At 39.5% G+C, this 21,135-nt stretch overlaps 1 protein-coding gene across 3 annotated transcripts in view; it reads right to left on the bottom strand.

Moving 5' to 3' along the window:
- Positions 1-20,621, bottom strand: part of ARMCX5 (armadillo repeat containing X-linked 5) — a 39,351-nt gene extending 18,730 nt beyond the window's left edge. The window contains exons 1-3 of one of the 3 annotated variants that reach the window (XM_025988149.2): positions 20,513-20,621; positions 20,234-20,292; positions 15,947-18,251 (exon numbers count right to left, since the gene is read on the bottom strand). In XM_025988149.2, coding sequence (XP_025843934.1) covers positions 16,274-17,749 — 1,476 coding nt within the window. In that variant the 5' untranslated portion in view covers positions 17,750-18,251; positions 20,234-20,292; positions 20,513-20,621 and the 3' untranslated portion in view covers positions 15,947-16,273. Of the gene's footprint in view, positions 1-15,946; positions 18,252-20,233; positions 20,293-20,512 lie in introns of those variants that run through there. The other 2 variants (XM_072743885.1, XM_072743884.1) reach the window with 2 other exon arrangements.
- Positions 20,622-21,135: the final 514 nt, after the last annotated feature.

Below are 21,135 nucleotides of genomic sequence, written 5' to 3'. Positions count from 1 at the left end.
AGCCAGATGGAAGAAATGCATAGGGCAAAGTATGAGGAATGGGTATGGAGCTTTCAAGCTCTCTCTCAGTGCTCATCTCCCAGAATCTTCATGTTTGCCAATGCAGAAGCTCTCTGAACCCTCTCCTTCTGGGTCTTTATGGGAGTTTTATTATATAGGCATGACTGATTAAATTATTGGCCACTGGGGATTCATTCTACTTCCAGACCCTTCCTCTTCCAGGAAGTAGGGGTGAAATGGGGGGTGAGGGGTTGGACTGAACCCCCAACTCTCTAATCATGTGGCGGGTTCCTCTAGAAGTCAGCTACCACCCTTGGGTGCTTTCCAAAAGTGACCTTATTAACATAAACCCAGTTGTGGTAAAAAGGTACGTGTTATGAATAACATGACATCCATTTCATGTTAATGGCTTTAAAGAAGATTTCAGGAATTGAGGACAAGAGACCAAATATTATGACAAAAGATTACCCCGTTGCTATTATCACTTAGGAAATCCCATGGGTTTTTAGGTGTAAGCCAGGAATCATAAATAAAGACCACAAATATATTTATTTCTTATAAACCACAAGATCACACAAAGCTTCCTACAATAGCTTCAGTAATCTAAACACTATGGTTCTGACATAAAGACAGACATATAAACCAGTGAAATAGAATAGAGAGGCCAGAAAGCAACCCTTGCATATATGGCCAAATGATTTCTGATGAGGACGAGGGTATCAAGACCATTCAATCAGGAATAGACATTCTTTTCAAGAAACGGTGTTGGGAAAACTGGACATCATATGCAAAAGACTAAATTTTGACCCTTACCTTATACAATATACAAAAATTAACTCAAAATGGATCAAAGACAAACTTGAGAGCTAAAGCTTTGCAAGTTTTAGAAAAAAACATAGGGAAAAACTTCATGACATTGGGTTTGGCAATGATTTCTTGGATATGACATCAAAAACATTAAAAATAGGTAACGTGGACTTCATCAAAATTAAAATCTTTGGCACATCAAAAGATCCTTTTAAGAGTGAAAACACAATCCACAGACGGGAGAAAAAACTTCTGAATCATAAATATAATAAGGGGCTAATATCAAAAATATATAAAGAACTCCTAAAACTCAAGAACAACAGAAAGACCAAATAACCCTATTTTAATGGTTTATTTTTAAGGGCCAAATCCTTGAATAGGAACTTTCTCAAAGAAAATATACAAGTGGCCAATAAGAACATGAAAGGATGATCACTAGTCGTTAGAGAAATACAAAGGAAAACCATGAGATACCACTTCACAAACATTAAGATGGGTATAATCAAACCACTGAAAACAACAAAAGTTGGCAAGGATGTGGAGAACTTAAAACCCCTGTGCATTGCTGGTAGGAATGTAAAACTGTGCAGCTGCTTTGGAAAACAGTATGGTAGTTCCTCCAAAAATTAAACACAGAATTAACACATGATGAAACAATTCCACTTCTAGTTATAAACCCAAACCAACTGAAAGCAGAGATTCAGGTATTTGTACAACCAGTGTTCTTAGAAGCATTATTCACAACTGCCAAAGAGTGCAAACAACCAAAATATACATAGAGATGAATGGATAAACAGAATGTGGTATATATAAACAATGAAATACTATTCTATCTTACAAAGAAATGAAATTTTGACATATTTTAAGGATGAACTTTGAAAATATTACACTATATTAAACAGCCAGACACAAAGTAACAAATGTTGTAATATATCTAGAGCTGGCAATGTTATACAGACAGAAAATAGAATAGTGCTCATTAGTGGCTGACCAGGAGTGGGTAGTGAAGTGGGAAGTTATTGTTTAATGGATAGAGAGTTTCAGTTTGGGATGACAAAAAGTGTTCTGGAGATGGACATGGTGATGGTTGATACACAATGTGAATGTACTTAATGCCAATGAATTGCACACATAAAGTTGGTTAAAATGGCAAATTTTATGTTACGTGTATTTTACCACAATTAAAAAAAAACAGAAATGTACAACACAAAAAGTGAACAGTAATGTATATTAGAGACTCTAGTTAACAATAATGTAGTAATTAATCAATTATTACAAATGTAGCACACTAACGCAAGATACTAATAATATGGGAAACTATATGGGAAAAGAGTGGTGGGAGAGACGTAATATATGGGAGCTTTCTATACTTTATCCTTAAGTTTTTTGTAAACTTAAAACTGCTCTAAAACAGTCAAGTAATTTTTTAAAGCCAATATTATTTGCATTCTTGGTTTGTCATTTCTTGGTTTTTTTTTTTTTCTGGTGCATTTTAAAAGCCAAATGCATAAAACCATAATTGAAGATCTATGTTAATGGATACACAATGTAAAAAGATCTAATGTGTGACAATAACATAAAGAGGGGACCAGAATTGTAAAAGAGCAGAGTTTTGTATACTATTAAAACTAAGTTAATATTAGTTCAAACTTGCGTGTTATATTTGCCATAGTAGTCACTAAGAAAAAAAAAAAACTAAAAACAGAAACAAGTAAATAAAAATGGTGCACTAGAAAAAATGTCAAATTGCTTTGTATAGTGACTATACCCTTTTATATTCCCACTAGAATGTACAAGGTTTCAGTACCTCTATATCCTTGCCAACATTTGCTATTATTCACTTTTTAAAGAATTATAGCAGGCAGCCCCGGTGGCGCAGCGGTTTAGTGTCGCCTGCAGCCCGGGGTGTGATCCTGGAGACCCTGGATCAAGTCCCACGTTGGGCTCCCTGCATGGAGCCTGCTTCTCCCTCTGCCTGTCCCTGCCTCTCTCTCTCTGTCTCTATGAATAAATAAATGACATCTTAAAAAAAAAGAATTATAGCTATTTAGTGGGTGTGAATTGATATTATCATGGTTTTGGTTTGAATCATTATTGATTATTTGAATATCTTTTGGAGAAATATCTATTCAAATCCTTTGCCTATTTTTTGTTTTATTTTTCTTTTCATTGAGTGGTAAGAGTTCATTTTATATTCTAGGTACCAGACCCATATCATACATATAATTTGCAAATACTTTCTCCTATGTTATGAGTCATCCTTTTACTTTATTGATGACATCATTTGAAACATGTTGCTATTTTTAAAGGCAAAGTGAGTAAGCCTAATAGCTTTGCTCTAAAAGCGCTGAAGGAAAATACTTGATATTCATTCTATTAATCACCAAACTCTGGTATTGATGTAGTGAATCCAATACTTAAGTTACTCAAGATATCTATGCCATTGATTTATTGAATTCTTGCAACTCCAGGATATTCTGATACATTTAGTTTTTGGGACAAAGATGCCAGAACAAAAGTATGTGTTTTAGAGAAGTTTGATCAACCAAAAGTGACATTTTGCTTCAATCACAAGAGAAACCTATCTGTATATGCTTCTAGTTATGACTGGTAAAGAAAACAGGTATTTTATAGTCTGTGTAACAAAAGGCTGGCTCCACATTTTGATCTTTGACTAGTGTCAGCTTTTAAGCTTCACTCCTCCTTCTCTTCCACCTCCCATATAAATAAGTTTTGTTTTTCTTTTTTTAGGGTTTTTTTCAAGGTTTTATTTATTTATTTATTTATTTATTTATTTATTTATTCATGAGAGACACAGAGAGGGAGAGGCAGAGACAGAGGCAGAGAGAGAAGCAGGCTCCATGCAGGGAGCCCGATGTGGGACTCAATCTCAGGACCCTGGTTTCATGACCTGAGCCAAAGTCAGGTGCAGCCACTCTGGAAAACTGTGTGGAGGTTCCTCAAAGAGTTAAAAATAGATCTGCCCTACGATCCAGCAATTGCCCTGCTGAGGATTTACCCCAAAGATACAGATGCAATGAAACGCCGGGACACCTGCACCCCGATGTTTATAGCAGCAATGTCCACAACAGCCAAACTGTGAAAGGAGCCTTGGTGTCCAACGAAAGATGAATGGATAAAGAAGATATGGTTTATGTATACAATGGAATATTACTCAACCATTAGAAACAACAAATACCCACCATTTGCTTCCACGTGGATGGAACTGGAGGGTATTATGCTGAGTGAAATGAGTCAATAAGAGAAGGACAAACATTATATGGTCTCATTCATTTGGAGAATATAAAAAATAGTGAAAGGGAATAAATGGGAAAGAAGAAAAAATAAATGGGAAATACCAGAAAGGGAGACAGAACATGAGAGACTCTTAACTCTGGGAAACGAAACTAGGGGGTGGTGGAAGGGGAGGTGGGCGGGGGGGGGTGGAGGTGACTGGGTGACGGGCACTGAGGGGGGCACTTGATGGGATGAACATTGGGTGTTATTCTATATGTTGGCAAATTGAACACCAATAAAAAATAAATTCATAAAAAAAAAGTCAGACGCTCTACCACCGCTGAGCCATCCAGGCATCCCCTGCCTCCCATATAAATAAGTTAATAACTTCTTGTGTCCCTTCTCTTTAGAAAAGTTTAGTAATCTTACTTCAAAATATTCATTTACCACACTAATTATTGATGATTTATATAATATCTGAACAGTATCTCCACATATTTGAAACAATTAAAATAATAAAATATAATAGTAAACTCTCAAATTTAGTAGCACTATGAGAATTCTTATCTTTTCTTGGCACATCACAGATTTGTGAATCTTAAGTTTATGTAAAAATTTTTTTCTTTTCAGACTTTTCCACAGCCCCCAAAAAGCTGCTAAGAAGCATTTATCTGCTTACAGATTGAGTTGTATTTTCTTTTTTTAAAAGATTTTATTTATTTATTTATTTATTTATTTATTTATTTATTTATTTGAGAGAGAGAAAGAGAGAGAGAGAGAGATAGCGAGGGGAGGAGCAGAAGGAGAGAGAGAATCTGGAGCTGACTCTGCACTGAGCACCGAGCCCAACATAAGGCTCAATCCCATGACCCTGAGATCATGACCCGATCATGCCTAGGTGTCCCTGCACTGTATTTTCTTAAAGGGGAAATTCATATTCTTCATCTGATTCTTTTCTGTGAGTTAACAGAACTTATATATTTTCTTCAATATTAGTAAAATTTTAATTTAAACAAAGTGATTTCATTTTGCCTCTATCAGACTGGCAGATATGTTTAAATATGCAAATACTCAGAACTGGTAGTGGGTGTGTGGGGAACCAGGGACTCTCATATACTGATAGTCAATGTGTAAAATGATATACCTTTCTAAGGAGATTTCAAATTCTATTAAAACTTAAAGTACCTATAACCCAGAAGTCTACCTGGAATCACCCAGAGAAATAAAAATGATATTGTAATACATGAAATATGATACAGCAATAAGAAAGATATAGAAACATACTTATATGGAAAAATCTCTAAATCATACAATTGGATAAAATGTTAAAGAATAATATATATACTATGACAAAATTTAATACTTTAATTCTCAGGATACTTGCATATCTTTGTATGTAGGCAATGCATAGAAAAGTTCTAGAAACTGACAATATGTGTTGCCTCTAGGACGGGGACTGGGATTGGAGTTGCATTCAAAGAGGTATTTATTTATGATGTCTAATTTTTTGAAACCTCACTGTATTAAGATACTGCACAAATAGAGGTTTGAGGGACCAAGTAAGTATCTATCCTATTGCCCTACCCATACTCTAGATAAAATGAGTAAAAATAATAAAGTAGGGATGTGTTGTCAGCAACTCAGATGCAAAGAGATGTCTAGTACTCAACTACCTTAGAAATATCAACTTGAATAACTATCCATGCACAAAAATACCTTCAAAAGAGCCAAGGATTTCAGATGAGGGATGACAGCACCTGGGTGACGCATAAAAATAAGAAAAGATGTTTTGAGGAGGGTAGGAAAGATAGATTCATATTAACTCCATCTACCCCCAGACCCAGTAGCCCAGCATGGAAAGATATCCTTCCCATGGAAAACGGAGAGCAAAGTGAGTACCCAATTTCACCAGACTCCAGAGCCAGACTGTCCGAGCACAAGGCCAACTCTTGTGGCTCTCTGTAGACTCCCACAAAACCAGGCACCCAGCTCACTGCAATGCCTACCATCTCCACAGCTTTAGGCATCTCCCATGACACTGGGTTCCCAGTCAGCTCCTGCCAACTCAGGCTCCTGGCTCACCTCAGTGCCTATCAGCTCCAGCATGCCCAAGTGGCTCCCATGGCTCCAGACAGCTTTCAGAGCACCAGACTCCTGGAGGGCTCCCACAAACCCAAGCCTCTGATTTCTCCTGGTGTCTGTCAACTCCTGAGGCTTCAGGTGGCTTCTGTGGCACCAGGATTCCAGAGGGTTCTCATAAACCCAAGCTTCTGCTTCACCCTGGCAACAACCAGCCCCAATGGTCTAGGGTGGTGTCTGTGGGCCCATGCTCATAGGAGGCTCCTGCATACCTAGCTTCCTGGGTTACCACATTGCTGGCTGGCTCCTGAGGCCATAAGTGGTTCTGTGGCCCAGGCTCTCAGCACATCCTCATGCTTGCCAGCTCCCGTAGACCCAGGTGGTTCCTATCACCTCAGGCAATCAAACAGCCACTGTGAATTCAGGCTCCCAGCTAGGCCCAACACCAGCTGGCCACTGCAGACCCAGGCTTTTGATCCACCCCAGCACGAGGCTAGTTCCTGCAGCACTAGTCTCAGTCCACCCCCGTGCAGCCCTTACTTCTAGGCCAGTTCCTATGGATCCAGGCTCTTAGCCCTGCCCTAGCACCAGGCCAGCCTCTGTGATCCAGTCTCAAGGACAGCTCCTACATACCATGTGCCTAGCCTTCCCCATCACCAGGGCAGCCACAATGGCCCCAGCCTTCAGGCTGGCTCCTGTGAAACCAGGCTCACAGCTTCCTTTAGTACAGGACTGGACCCTTTGGACTGAGACATCAGGCCAACTCCAGTGGTCCCTGGTGCCTATCAGGCCCCAGTGAACTTAGGCTCCAGGCCTGCCTCCTTGGAACCAGGTACCAGTTGAATCCCCATGTACGCAAGCACGAGATCTGCCCTTGCTGACCCAGACACCAAACCTGCCTGTCCAATAGAAAGCCCAACATGGACACCAGTGCATAGCTCATTCAGAATCCCTGGATGAGTTGTTTGGTGATGGGCATATATACAGAAGAATATTATTCAGCCATAAAAATGTAAATCCTGCCTTTGAGAACAGTAACAATGGACCGTGAGGGCATTACATCATGTGAAATAAGCCAGAGAGAGAAAGACAAATATTGTATGTTCTTACTCATATGTGGAATATAAAAAAACTCACAGAAATAGAAAGTAGCATGGTGGTTGCCAGGGGCTGAAGATGGGTAAGATGAGATGTTGGTCAAAGGGTACAAACTTCCACCTATAAGATGAATAAGCTCTGGTGATCTGATGTACAGCATGGTGACTATAACTAACAATACTGTATTACATATATAAATAAGTTGTTAAGAGAGTAAGTCTTAATTAAATATTACCACAAAGAAAATGGTAATCATGTCAGGGAATGGTGGTGTTACCTAATCTTATAGTGGTAATCATCTCACAATATATACATGTATCAAATCATGATGTTATACAAGTTAAATTTACATATGTTATTATGTTAATAATATCTCTGTGAAGCTGGGGAATAAAAGAATCTCTTTTTTAAAGATTTTATTTATTTATTCATGAGAGACACAGAGAGAGAGGCAGAAACATAGGCAGAGGGAGAAGCAGGTTCCATGCAGGGAGCCTGATGTTGGAACCCATCCCGGGACTTCGGGATCATGCCCTGAGCCAAAGTCAGATGCTCAACCGCTGAGCCACCCAGACATCGGAATAAAAGAATCTTTGTTACTGACAAATTTTACACAGATGAATGTAACTTAGAATTTTGGACAACAGTATCCCTAAAAATAAATCCAAGAATTTGCTACAATATCCCACCAGTTAGAAACTGGGGATCTATTCCAATATACACATGAAAATTTATATTATGGAAAAGCAAAGTAGGACACAGCCCTGTGTGGTAAGGCAAATTTTCAAAGAGAAAGGGAAGATGGAGAAACAAAAGGGTGAAGGCAGAGGAACATCACAGTTGTCATTCTAATGAAGTTCCCACCACATGGAAGAATACATCAAAAGTAGAAAATATGCATTAATCTCCAATACCATGCTTAAAATATTTTAAAAATTAAATTGTCCCTTTTCTTTAGGGAAGATGAGAGTTTTGGGGCAGAGTTCCCATACAGAATAGAGAAAGAAACTAGATTGCAATTGTGTGAGGACTAAGTAAGAGATGAGAAAGCAGGAAAAAAAAACAATGTAGAAATGGAAAAAACACTGTTGTGAAAGGGTAGAGAAAGATGGAGTAGTAGATGGAAAAGTGTGTGGAGTTAGAATTGAAAAAATTATTATTCTTTTTCATATATATAATAACAATATATAATATATATACTCTCATGCAGTTGAGAGTTCTAAAGGAACCTATAGATAGAGTGGGCTTAAAAATGGTAAAAATAGGGCATCTGGGTGGCTCACAGTTCTACAATAATAGTTGAAGACTCCCAACATTACATTCAATGGGTAGAACATTTGGTAAGAATATGGAAAAGGAAACAGAGGGTTTCAGCAGTGTTATAAATCAACTAGACCTATCAGACATATATAGAATACTCCACAAAACAACAGCAAGATACACATTTTTCTCTGGTCTACATGGAACATACTCCAGACATGTTAGGACACAAAACAAGTCTCAATAAACTTAAAATGACTGAGATGATATGAAGTATCTCCACTGACAAGAGATGAAGCTAAGAATCAATGACAGAAGGAAAAGTGGAAAATTAACAAATGTGGAAATTAAACAACACAGTCTTAAACAGGCAATGGGTCAAAGAAAAAGTCACAGGGAAATTAGAAGATACTTAGAGATGAATGAAAATGAAAAAAAAATAATACATGAAATCTTAACAGTTTGCAGCAAGGGCAGTGTTCAGAAGGAAATTTATCACTGTAAATGTGTGCTTTAAAAAGTAAGAAAAATCCCCAGTCAATTAACTAGCTTTCCATCTTCAGGAACTAGGAAAAGAAGATGAAACCCAAACCTAGCAGAAGAAAGGAAATAATAATGATTCAAGTGGAGATAAACAAAATGGAGAATAAAAAAAACAGTAGAGAAGAGACAATGAACAAAACCAAATGTTGGTTCTTTGAAAAGATCAACAAGACTGACAAAACTTTAGCTAGACCGACAAAGAAAAAGAAAAGACACAACAAATAACAAAATTCAGAAATGAAGGTGGGGGCATTATTACTAACCATACAGAAATTTTAAAAACTACAAGAATACTATAAACATTGTACACAACAAATTAGATAACCTAGATAAAACTGAGAAAGTCCCCAAAACACACAAATTACCTAAACCAACTTAAGAAGAAATAGAAAATTTCAACAGACCATAAATGGTAAAGAGATTACATCTGTACTCAAAAACCTCCCAACAAAGAAAAGTCCAGGACCAGATGGTTTCACTGGAGTATTGTACCAAATATTTAAAGAATTAACACCAATCCTCAACTTTTCTAAAACAGAGCAGGGAACATTTCCTAACTAATTCTATGAAGCCAGCATTACCCTGACACCAAAGGCAGATAAAGAGATCACAAGGAAAGAACAAAAGAGACCTTATGAATGTAGATACGAGATATAGTTGCAAAAATTCTCAACTAAATACTAGCACACTAAATCTAACAGCATATCAAAAGGATTATACACCATAACCAAGAGGGATTTATTCCAAGAAATCAAAAGTGTAAATATTTGTAAGTCAATCAATGTAATACATCACTTTACTAGAACAGTGTAATACATCACCTTAAGAGAACAGCAACAATAAAACCCACATAACAGCCTCATTTAATGCAAAAAAGACATTTGATTAAGTCTGATACTCTTTCATGATAAAAAAATTTCAGAATATTAGGCATAGTAGGGAACTTCCTTAACATGATAAAGGGCATTTATGAAAAGCCCTCAGCTAACATTATACTCAGTAATGAAAGACTAAAAGTTTTCCCCCTAAATTCAGGAAAAAGACAAGCATGCCCATATTCCCCAATGTTATTCAACATTATTCTGGAAGATCTAGCCACAGTAATTAGGACAAAGAAATAAAAGGTATCCAAATAGGAAAGGAAGAAAAAAAAGTATTGCTATTTGTAGATGACATAATCCTATATCTATATTTCTCTAGAAATTCCCAAAGAGTTCACCAAAAAAGTGGCTAAATTTAATAAACAAATACAGCAAAGTTGCAGGTTACAGCACACAAAAATTTACAAAAGATCAACACATAAAAATCAGTTGTTTCTATATACCAGCAATGAATAATCTGAGAAGGGAATTAGGGAAGCAATTTCACTTACACTAGTATTTAAAAGAATAAAGCCTCTAGGAATAAGTGTAACCAAGGAGATTAAAGGCTTGTATATAGACTACAAAATACTGCTAAAAGGATTTAAGGATTTACATGAATATAAAGGTATCCCATGTCCATAGATTGGAAGACTTAATGTTGTTGAGATAGCAATATCCCCAAAGCAATCCATTGATTCAATGCAATCCCTATTAAAATCCCAATGTAGGGGGATGGAGTGACTGGGTGACAGGCACTGAGGGGGGCACTTGACAGGATGAGTACTGGGTGTTATAATATATGTTGTCAAATCGAACTTCAATAAAAAATATACATAAAAAACTCAATGGCTTCTGTGATGTAAATGGAAAAGCTGATCCTAAAATTCAAATGGAATGGAAAGGGATTCAGATTTAAAAAAAATTTTTTTAAAGAAGAAAAAGTTGGAGCACTTACACTTTTGATTTCTAAACTTATTACAAAGCTACAGTAATCAAAACCCTGTGGTACAGGTATAAGATAGACACAGAGATGAATGGAACAGAATTGAGAGTCCCAAAATAAACCAATATGTCTATGGCAAATTGATTCTGACAAGAGTGCCAAGTCCATTAAATGGAGAAAGACTATATTATTCATCAAATGGTGCTGAGACAACTGGATTCTCATATGTAAAAATATGAAGTTGGATCCTTTCTTCATTTTATATGCAAAAATCAACTCAAAAGGGATCAATGAGTTAAATATAAGTTACAACTATAAAACCCTCAGAAGAAAACAAGAATAAATCTTCCTGGCTTTTGGATCTGGCAATGTATTCTTAGATATGACACCAAAAGCACAAGCAACAAAAGACAAAAAATAGATAAATCTGACATCATCACAATTAAAAACTTTTATGCATCAAAGGACATCATTAACATTAAAAAACCTAGAGTAAAATACTTGCAAATCATATAGCTAATAAGTGACTTGTATCCTTAATATATAAAGAACTATTACAATATAACAACAAAACAACTCAATTTAAAAATAGGCAGAGAACTTGACTAGACATTACTCCAAAGAAGATATGCAAATAGCCAATAAACACATGAAAAAATGCCCAACACCATTAGTCATTAGGGAAATGCAAATGAAAACTACCATGAAATTGTACTTCATACCTACTAGGATAGCTACTAAAAATGTAAAATAACAAGTATTGCTAATTATGTAGATAAACTAGAACCCCTGCTGTTGCTAATGGAATTGTTAAATGGTGCAGCTGCAGTGGAAAAATTGGGTAGTTCCTCAAATTGCTTAACATAAAATTATTATATGGCTCAGAAATTCTAGTTCTAGGTTTATATTTAAAAATTTTGAAAGCAGGGGATCCCTGGATGGCTCAGCGGTTTAGTGCCTGCCTTCGGCCCAGGGTGTGGTCCTGGAGTCCTGGGATCAAGTCCCATATTGGGCTCCCTACATGGGGCCTGCTTCTCTCTCTGCCTGTGTCTCTGCCTCTCTCTCTCTGTGTCTCTCATGAATAAATAAAATAAAATTAAAAAATAATAATAAAAATAAATAAAAATTTTGAAAGAAGAGATTCAAACAGATACTTGTTCACCAATGTTCACTGCAGTATTATTTATAATAGCCAATAAGTGGAAACAACTTAAGTGCCCATCAACAGATAAAGTATATACGAAATTTGGTGCACACACACAGATACACAGATATACAGACACACACACACACACACAGTGGAATACTCAGGTACAAAAAAAGGAATAAAGTTCTAATACATGCTACAACATGGATAAACTTTATTTTTGGAGAGAGAGTGTACACATGGGAAAGGAGGGGCCGAGGGAGAGGGAGAAGCATACTCTGTGGTGAGGGATGGAGCCAACACCCCCGCCACTCGGGGCTCAATCCCAGGGCCCTAGGATCATGACCTGAGCTAAGACAGATGATTAACTGACTGAGCCACCCAGGTGCCTGAACATGGATAAACACTAAAAACATGCTAAGTGAAATAAACCAGACACAAGAGAACAAAATCATATGATTCTACCTATAATAAATATTCAGGGAAATGAACAATGGGTAGTGGAAGGGGAGGCGGGTGGGGGTATGGGGTGACTGGGTGATGGGCACTGAGGAGGGCACTTGATGGCATGAGCACTGGGTATTATACTATATGTTGGCAAACTGAACTTCAATAAAAATATATTTATATATAAAAGAAATATTCAGAATAGGCATTTTCACGGATACAGAAAGTAGATTAGGAATTACCAGGGGCTGAAGGGAGGGGGGAATTGAGAGTTACTGCTTAATGGTTTATATAGTTTCTCTTTTGGGTGATGAAAAAGTTTGGAAATAGATAGTACTGATGGCTGCACAACATTGTGAATGCAATTAACATTATTGAATTGTGCACATAAAAGTCATTAAAATGGCAACTTTCATGTTATATGTATTTTACCATGCTAAAAAGTACTTAAAAACATGTTGAAAATGATGGACCATAAATGCTTAGTTGGGTAGGGAATAAAGATAAAGCCAGGAGGTGTCCTACAGGAACAAAGCAGAAGAGATAAGGGACCTGTGCAATCTTAAATCACTCAAACTTAAGTTTGAGACGGGCCATGTACATTACTAAGAGCTATGTGGGGTTATGGAGTTACAAAGTGGGTACATATGCTGGCTCCAGACTCAGACTGCAAAGGTTTGAATCTCAGCTCTGCTGCTAACCAACTCAATGAGCTTGGGCAAGTTAGTTAACCAATCAGTATATCAGCTTTCTCCATGTAAAATGTGGATAGGGGGACCTACTCCATAGGGATGTTTTAGGATTTAAATGAGTTAGTACAAGTAAAGCACGGGGGATGGTATCTGGCACACAGTAAACACTTAATGAATGTATAAGTATTAATAATTATTATTACTACACATAATAAAAAGTTCAGGCTTTGAAATTCAGACATTCTCAAAGCCCAAGCTTCCCCCTCTATGCTGACTCTAAATATAAGCTCCAACTTACTAAGAAGATTCCAAGGCACAATATAAAGACACAAATGCTAAAATAGAGGAGTAAATAAAAAACTTTGGAAATGCAGAAGGGGCTATTAATTCCAACATGGACACAAGGAGGATAAGCACGTCAGGGAAGACTTCAAAACAACTTTGCATTTGAGCTGACCTTAAAAGGAATGAGTAGTATGCCCAAAAGCAAAAAAAGAAAAAAAAAAAAAAAGGTTTGTAAAAGCATTGCAGTTGGCCTAAGCAACAAACAAAAGCAGGAAAGTGCATTAAAAGTATGGAAACATTGGCCCATTGTGGTTTGAATGTAGGCCACATAGTGGGATATAATGGGAAAAATAGAAAGGTGCTGAAGGATACAGAGCTCTGAATGTCTTACTGGGGAATTTGGTGATATTGTATAGATGAATTCCCATAGAAAAGTCCTCTTTTAAAATTGAGGGTATGGTAGACAGTTTCAGTGTGTGCTAACAGTCCAGGTGTGCTGTAGGAAGATTACTTCGTAACAGGAAGATGAGAAATCCATCCTGATTTTTACTACCAGGCAGCAACATTTTAGAAGTAGTATCAGATCAGCCCTGATACTACATGGAGTTGCCTGAATTATTTTTCCAGGAAAGGAGTGAAACAAGGGATGAGCAATAGGATTTTGACTTCAAGCACACCCCAGGAACAATTTAGGAAATGAATGTCTCCCCTAATTCCCACCCAAGGAGAAACCATCAGCTTCTTGCTTTGAAACAAATAGCTGCATACCCCACTCTTTAGCTGATGGAAAATTCCATAGATATCAACTGATTGTGTGCTCCATAGGGCATTTGAGATACAGAATATTTCCAAAGGGCCTGGTCCAATTGTATTGTGACAACCCCAACTCTGAAAATAGTACACATAGTTGGAATTCCAGGGGATTAAAAAACAAATTATAAACAAGCGCCTGGGTGGCTCAATAGGTTGAGCATCTGACTCTAGATCTCAGCTCTGGTCTTGATTTCAGGGTTGTGAGTTCAAGCCCTGTGTTGGACTCAATGCTTAATGGAGCCTACTTAAAAAAAATTACAAAGAACTTCAAAAATCTAAGCTGCAATTACACATTGCAAAAACCCTACTTTTTTCACACTTAATGTACATGTGTGGCCATTTATCCTTCATTTCAATTCCTAAGTGTATAAAAGATGAGTTCAGAACTGACCTTAATGGAAATTAAACTAGGCATGGCTTCTAAAACTAGGAGTATATGAAACCTTGTTCAAGTTTTTCAGTTTAGGTCTTCCATCAAAAACATAAAACTAGGAACAAGAGGAAGTTTAAAAGAAAGACTAGTATTTGTACACTGATCCTAATATCTACATTTCTCAATTCTTGGTAGTAAAGGAAAGAGAACAATAACAGCAAAGGAGGCAGAGATGATCCCAGATCCCAATCTATACTCTGAAATCTATGCCAGTAACCCCCAGCCAGAACCTAGTTTTCATTAAGTATAGACAGGAGGAGCTGAAGCAGTACAGACAAGGCTTCAGCTCTGTAACCTGCACCAGTAGATAGGATAATGGAACTAGGGGAATTAATTTCTTCCTAACCACACATCCCTAAAGGACTTTGGAATTCTATAGCCATCTCACTGAGCTCAGCTTGATGAAATCTGACCAAAAGGGGTCAGCACAAACAAGGTGCTGCCACCAGGATAGGTGCAAAGTACCAAGCCCAAAATACTGGCAAGCAAACAAAAGCAAGGATGAGAGTAAACAGTCACCAAGGCAGGACAAATGAGACTATCCATGAAGCAGTTTTTGTAGTTGGTCTCCAGGAAGACCTTTCTTTAAGGCCCAGGACTACAGGGGATGAAGCAGTAAACCTGGTACCTTGATGGGGGTACCTGGAATTTGAGGGCATGGTGGGGCTGGGTCCTTTCAGAATCATACTCCCATGTCTTTGCTGAATGGGGGTGAGAACCAGGAATCCTCCTGGGACTTAAAAAGCTTCAAGGTATCCTGATGAGATATCCTATGTTAAAGGGTGAACAGAGGTTCTGGGACTCAGACTGGAATGAAAGTATATATGTTCCCTTTCTCCTAGGACTGTGTCCTCACCCCCTTCCCCAGATGAGCCCAGAATATCATCTAGTAGCATAGTCCTCTCTCATGGTATTGAGTGATTCCATTCCTTGAACACGTTGAAACTACAGGATCTATGTGAACTTATTTTGTTTGTACCCTCCCTCCCATACACACAGACAGTACTCTTTATCATCTTTGTGGTAATTATGCTTTATCCTTCTAACTAGACTTCATAATGTTTTTTTTTTTGTTTTTTTTTTAATTTTTATTTATTTATGATAGTCACACAGAGAGAGAGAGGGAGGCAGAGACATAGGCAGAGGGAGAAGCAGGCTCCATGCACCAGGAGCCCGACGTGGGATTCGATCCCGGGTCTCCAGGATCGTGCCCTGGGCCAAAGGCAGGCGCTAAACCGCTGCGCCACCCAGGGATCCCTCTAACTAGACTTCAACTGAAGAACTACGACAATGTTTTCATCAGTTTTAGCGTATAACTTTATTAACATGTAAATAAAGTCTCAAATGAATACACTTATGTCAATATAAAGCACAGAAATATAGCTACTCAGGATGAATAGATTCATTATCAGGTAATGTTGCAGAAATACTAAAAATATCTCAATTTATATAGCACAATAAAAATCAACAAACACTCAAAGCTCTCAAGATCATTTGGTATCCATAAAATCACTTCCTTCAATCAATAGAAATAACATAAATATTTAACTTACAATTATAATATGCATGGCTTCATCTTACAACACCAAAAAAATTGTTCACGGTTTTGTGAGAACATATAGCTATTCAGAGTTTGAGTATTAATCGTATAACTTTATCTCTCACCTCAGGATCACTGTGCTCTGCTAAGTCTTGGAGTTTCTGACCAAACTCTTTTGCTTCCTGGAATATGGAAATAAGCTCAGATTTAGTGAACTCTTCCTTGGTAAACAGCTTCGCCTTCTTTTTGAATTGGAAATTTATATTCTCAAATATTTCAATGATACTAAGAATATTGGCCTTTGACTCATTCTTGTTAAAGGGTGCGACCAATGATGATAGTACTTTGGCACTAATCATTTCTCTTGTATTGGCTTGATTTTTAGACAAGCGCAAGAAGACTTTTAAAACATAAAACTTAGTTTTGACACTTCCATTGTTTAACAAAGTAAGGAAATCTGGAATGTAATTTGCAATTATATGGTGATCCTCAAATTTCATACTCAGGTGCACTAATAATTTTAGTCCAGCCAGTTGCACAGGGGAGTTCAATGGATAAGAGATTATGTCCTTACAAACTTGATGTATGTATAACTCTGCAGGTTTTCGTTCTTCAGAAGACTCAGAGTTATCATCTACCATATTTAAAGCTCTAGGGTGTTCTGTAACATTGGGATTACTGACCAAGTTTTCAATCATAACAGTAATACCTACATCATGAATTATATCTTGGGTAAATGGATAAGCAGGACTGATGCCCATTATCATAGTAGCTATTTCATGAATAAAAGGATCCTTAGTTAACTTAAGTAGGGCAACGAGTTTATCAAACTCTTTAGGCTCCAAACTAAAGTCACGTGATTTACAGCGGCAGGTTCTTGGATTGGGCCCATACTTTTCCCTATACCTGACTTGGTTTTTTATCTCAGCTAAGGTTTGGAAGTAGGGCCCTTTATAGGGTGGGATCTTGGTCAGAGGCCGAATTCCCAGAGGAGTTTCAATCAAGGTCTCAACCAGAGTCCAATTCCCTTCTGGAGGCAAGGATCGCTCCCCCCCCTCTATTGGGACTAGGACACTATACCTGGCCCTTGACCACGCTGCTGCTTTTTGCTTTATGGTGAGTTCAGGTTTGGGTATGGGCTTGGGCTTTTCCTGGATCTTAGGTGGAGGCTTATAAACTTGAGAAGGAGTCTCCTCTTCAGGCCAGAACCAGGATCCTACACTAGGCTCTTCTCCGGTCCAGAACCAGGAGCAGACATTTTCTTCATCCTCATCACTGGACTCGATTATAATACCAGCTCTGTCCCCAGCCTCAGCCCTGAATTTGATGTCGTCCTCTCTCTTTCTCTCGGGCCTGGACTCAATACTGGCCTTATCATCAGCCTTGGCAAAGGACCTGATAGCAGTTTTACTTCCAGCAGCAGCCTTGACTTCACACTTGGTCACTGCACTGACCCTGGCCATAGGCATCACCTTTGACTTGGTTTGGGTCACTATACCAGGTTCTGCCACGGACTTTGCCTTAGTCTCAGTCATGACTCTATTCTTAGTCATAGTTTCCATCTTGCCCACATCCCTTGTCACAGCCACGGCCTCAGTGCAGGTCACTGTCTGTGTCCTGGCCACTGCTCCATCCCCAGCCTTGGCCTGGGTCACTGTTCCTGTTTCCAGTTCTGCCTCACCCACTGCCTTGGCCTGGATCCTAGCCTTGGCTCTAGGGTTGGCAGGGCTACTGATTCCAGCTTTTAAGACAGTCCCAGCACCTGCTCTGTCCCTGCCTCAGCCTCAGAGCCAGTCATGATCCAAGTTAAAGGCAAGGCCAAGTTATATACCCCAGCCCCGTCTCAGCCTTGACTGAAGGTCTGTCCCAGGTTGGTGTTTTCATACAAAGTCCATTCGTCACTCAGCCCCCTTTCCACCTACAAGCTCTGCCAATGATATAAACAACGTGCGGTGGAAGCTCACTCAGGGAAGGGAAGAATGGCTTTGTGACTGAGCGCAGCCCTGTGGAGGGTGGTGGTCTTCAGCCACTCCAAGGCCACCAGATCTGCCACTGAAGTTGGACCTAGGAGTGGAGGAAGGAAATGGGGCTTTGAGTCTCTTCCAATGTATTTCTTACGCTGATTAGCACAGAGAGACAGGAGAGTATGAACATTCAGGGCTAAGTGGGAGAGGTAGATAATTATCAAACTCTCTCTCTCCTCATTTCACACTCTCTACAAAACTTCAGGTGCTACTAATTTTCTTTCTAGACACAAAACAGGAGTATGGAGTGGGAAAGCTTAATGGGAATGAGAGAGACTAAGGAATCCCTAGACTGGCTTTTTATCCCTGCTGGACTACTACTTCATCCTACACGTCTACTGAGGAAGTCTCCATATTCATACCAAACTTCACTGATCTGGAGTAATTTTCTCCTCCTTTCCTTGCTTCCGATGTTGACAAGCCCTATGGCAGACCTACAGGCAGATCAATGGACAAATAAACAAATCGGAGGATATGGACACTGACCTCATGGTAGAAAGATCTTGGTCCTTGGTCTAGTCCTATATTTGTAGTTTGTGTAAAGTTTCCCTCCTTCTGGTCCCATACCACCATCACCCTAATTCAGGACTGATCCTCCTTCTCCCTGTTGCCCACCATCTTACTATTCAGTGACTGTCCTTTCATTTCTCTAGTTTAAAATTGGCTTAGGTGAAGCATAAAAATAGGAAAAGCAAGTGGGAAATCGGAAAAACAAGTGTTACCCTTCTATACTCCCAAAGCTTTCAAAGACTCCTATCTAAATCAGCAGGGAACCAAAGAGGGGTTAGTAAACTGGCAAAACAAAAGAGAATAGAATTCCCTAGTCTCAATCTTCTCCTGTCTACCCTCACACCAATCGTTAACAGATACAGGGCATGTTTCTTTTCATTATTTCCTAGGTTCAAGCTGGGTTACCATTTGTAAACCTTCACAACAGAGTTCCACAGACCTGGAGATGGGTCCATAGCCAGAGAGTCACAAATGTGGTGATAAGTAAATGAAGACACATGAGACAATGGAGACTAATTCCTTAGGAGAGATCGGCACCTGGGACACCTATCCTTTCTGGAGACAGGTACCTGTTTGACAAAAGTTTGTGTCCCTTTCTTCCTCCCTCTCCCTTCATGTTCCTCTGCTCCACTCCTAAAGTCTGACAATTCCCCTACACAGACAACTCCAACATCCCTAACAAGATAGTGGTGGTGGTAGTAGAGATGGAATGCTCAGACAAGCCATGGAAATTGGCTGCAAATAAATGAAAAGTATTATCTCCAAATTTCATCCAAGCGTTTGTTTCCTTCCTCTCCCTAAAGCCTATCATTTTCTGCAACACAGCAGGAGTAAGGGAGGACTGTTTACAAAGCATGTAGAAAGGAGATCTGGAGTTTCACCTAGATTCCTGCCTGTTCTAGTCTTAGCCATCTACCAACTCCAAACACTGCCCACTCCACAGAAATTAGGCCAAGCGTCCTTTTCTTATCCCCTCCCTCTGAGGTCCAAGGCCCTCTACAGATCTTTACAAAAACATCTGTACCGAAAACTTCGGAACAGACCTAAATATGTAAACGCATGCTACACACCCAAAGACCAAACAAAAAGGCAGTGAGAGAGACTTGGTTATTAATGGTCAGACTAGTAACCAGGACATGAGACCATTTTCTAATCCAGGGCCTTGATTATCAAACACTTGAAACTTCCTTTTACACTCTCCCTCCCAGGGTTCCCCTGACAACCACGCTCACCTACAGCAACAGCCCCTCCTTCTACTATACAAACCGCCATTTCTCCGCTAGAAGCCGCTACTATACTCCTTTACCTTCCCAAATACGGTCGGAGGTGGAGTTAGTGTCTGGAAATCAAGCTAGCAAGATCATTTTAAATTTATAGTTGCGTGCCACTCAAATTAACCGACCCCCTCTCCCTTTCACCGCCCGCGCCCCACGACCAGATAGATCACTTTTCCCAGATTTCTCTCTGATACCCATATCCACACTCCCAAGAGATGCCCGCCTTCTCACTGACCTGCTCTGCTTGGATCAGAGGCAGTTCTCTTATTTCCTTGCCTCAAGGGGTGCTGTGCCCTACAGAAAGAGGGACGGACAGTCAGCTGGACACGAGGACTCGAGACAATGGCGGCGACTGTGTTTGGGGATTGGCCCGGCACCTGGGATTTCAGACGTGAAACCTGCTTTGTCATATTAAGGGCCGTAACTGGCAAACAATTGCCACTTTTTGGTATTCCCTTCCTCCCCTACCCAAAGCTCCTCCGATACCCACGTCTAGTGACTAATTAACAGCTACCTTCTCCTCCGCAGACTTTGCTTTGCCACGTCCCCGTAACCATATCCGCAGCCGCAGTCTCTGGAGAGTTGTGTAAGGCGATCCGGCCTTACAGAAGCGGAGTGATACTAAGCTTTGTATAGCGCCACTGCGCCCTCTGTCGGTGAGCGCAACTCTAGCCTTTTCTCATCCTGGTAAGAGCTGGAGCGGCATCTGAACGTAGAAGAAGCGGCGCGATACAGAGAGAAGCAGACCAACACTAAAGGGTCTCAGCATTAGTTCCCTTCTTTCAGGATCTTCCCCCAACCAAGCCAACACTTTTTTTTTCTTGAACTGAAGCGCATGTGGATTATCAGGCGGTGGCGTCGCTGACTCCACTCTGGCCCGACCATGCGGAGGGATACCTCAGTGTCTTACACACTTTCCAAAGTCCTTGGTCCACCTAAAGAGGCGGGTTGGGGGAGGGGATGAGAGGGTTGACAAAGAGGCTCAAGACTGAGGGAAGAGGGTACATTCTAATCTATTCCAAAAGCCGTCAATGAGAGAAGACACCTCAAGCTGAAACGCCAAGCACTTAATTCTCTGCACAAAATGGGATACTGTGGGCTTGGCGTCTGGAAGACTACTCTGGTCTGACTTGCTGA

Source organism: Vulpes vulpes, chromosome X, assembly GCF_048418805.1.
Source record: "Vulpes vulpes isolate BD-2025 chromosome X, VulVul3, whole genome shotgun sequence".
Taxonomy (NCBI): Eukaryota; Metazoa; Chordata; class Mammalia; order Carnivora; family Canidae; genus Vulpes; species Vulpes vulpes.
This window is presented reverse-complemented; position numbering and strand designations above follow the sequence as displayed.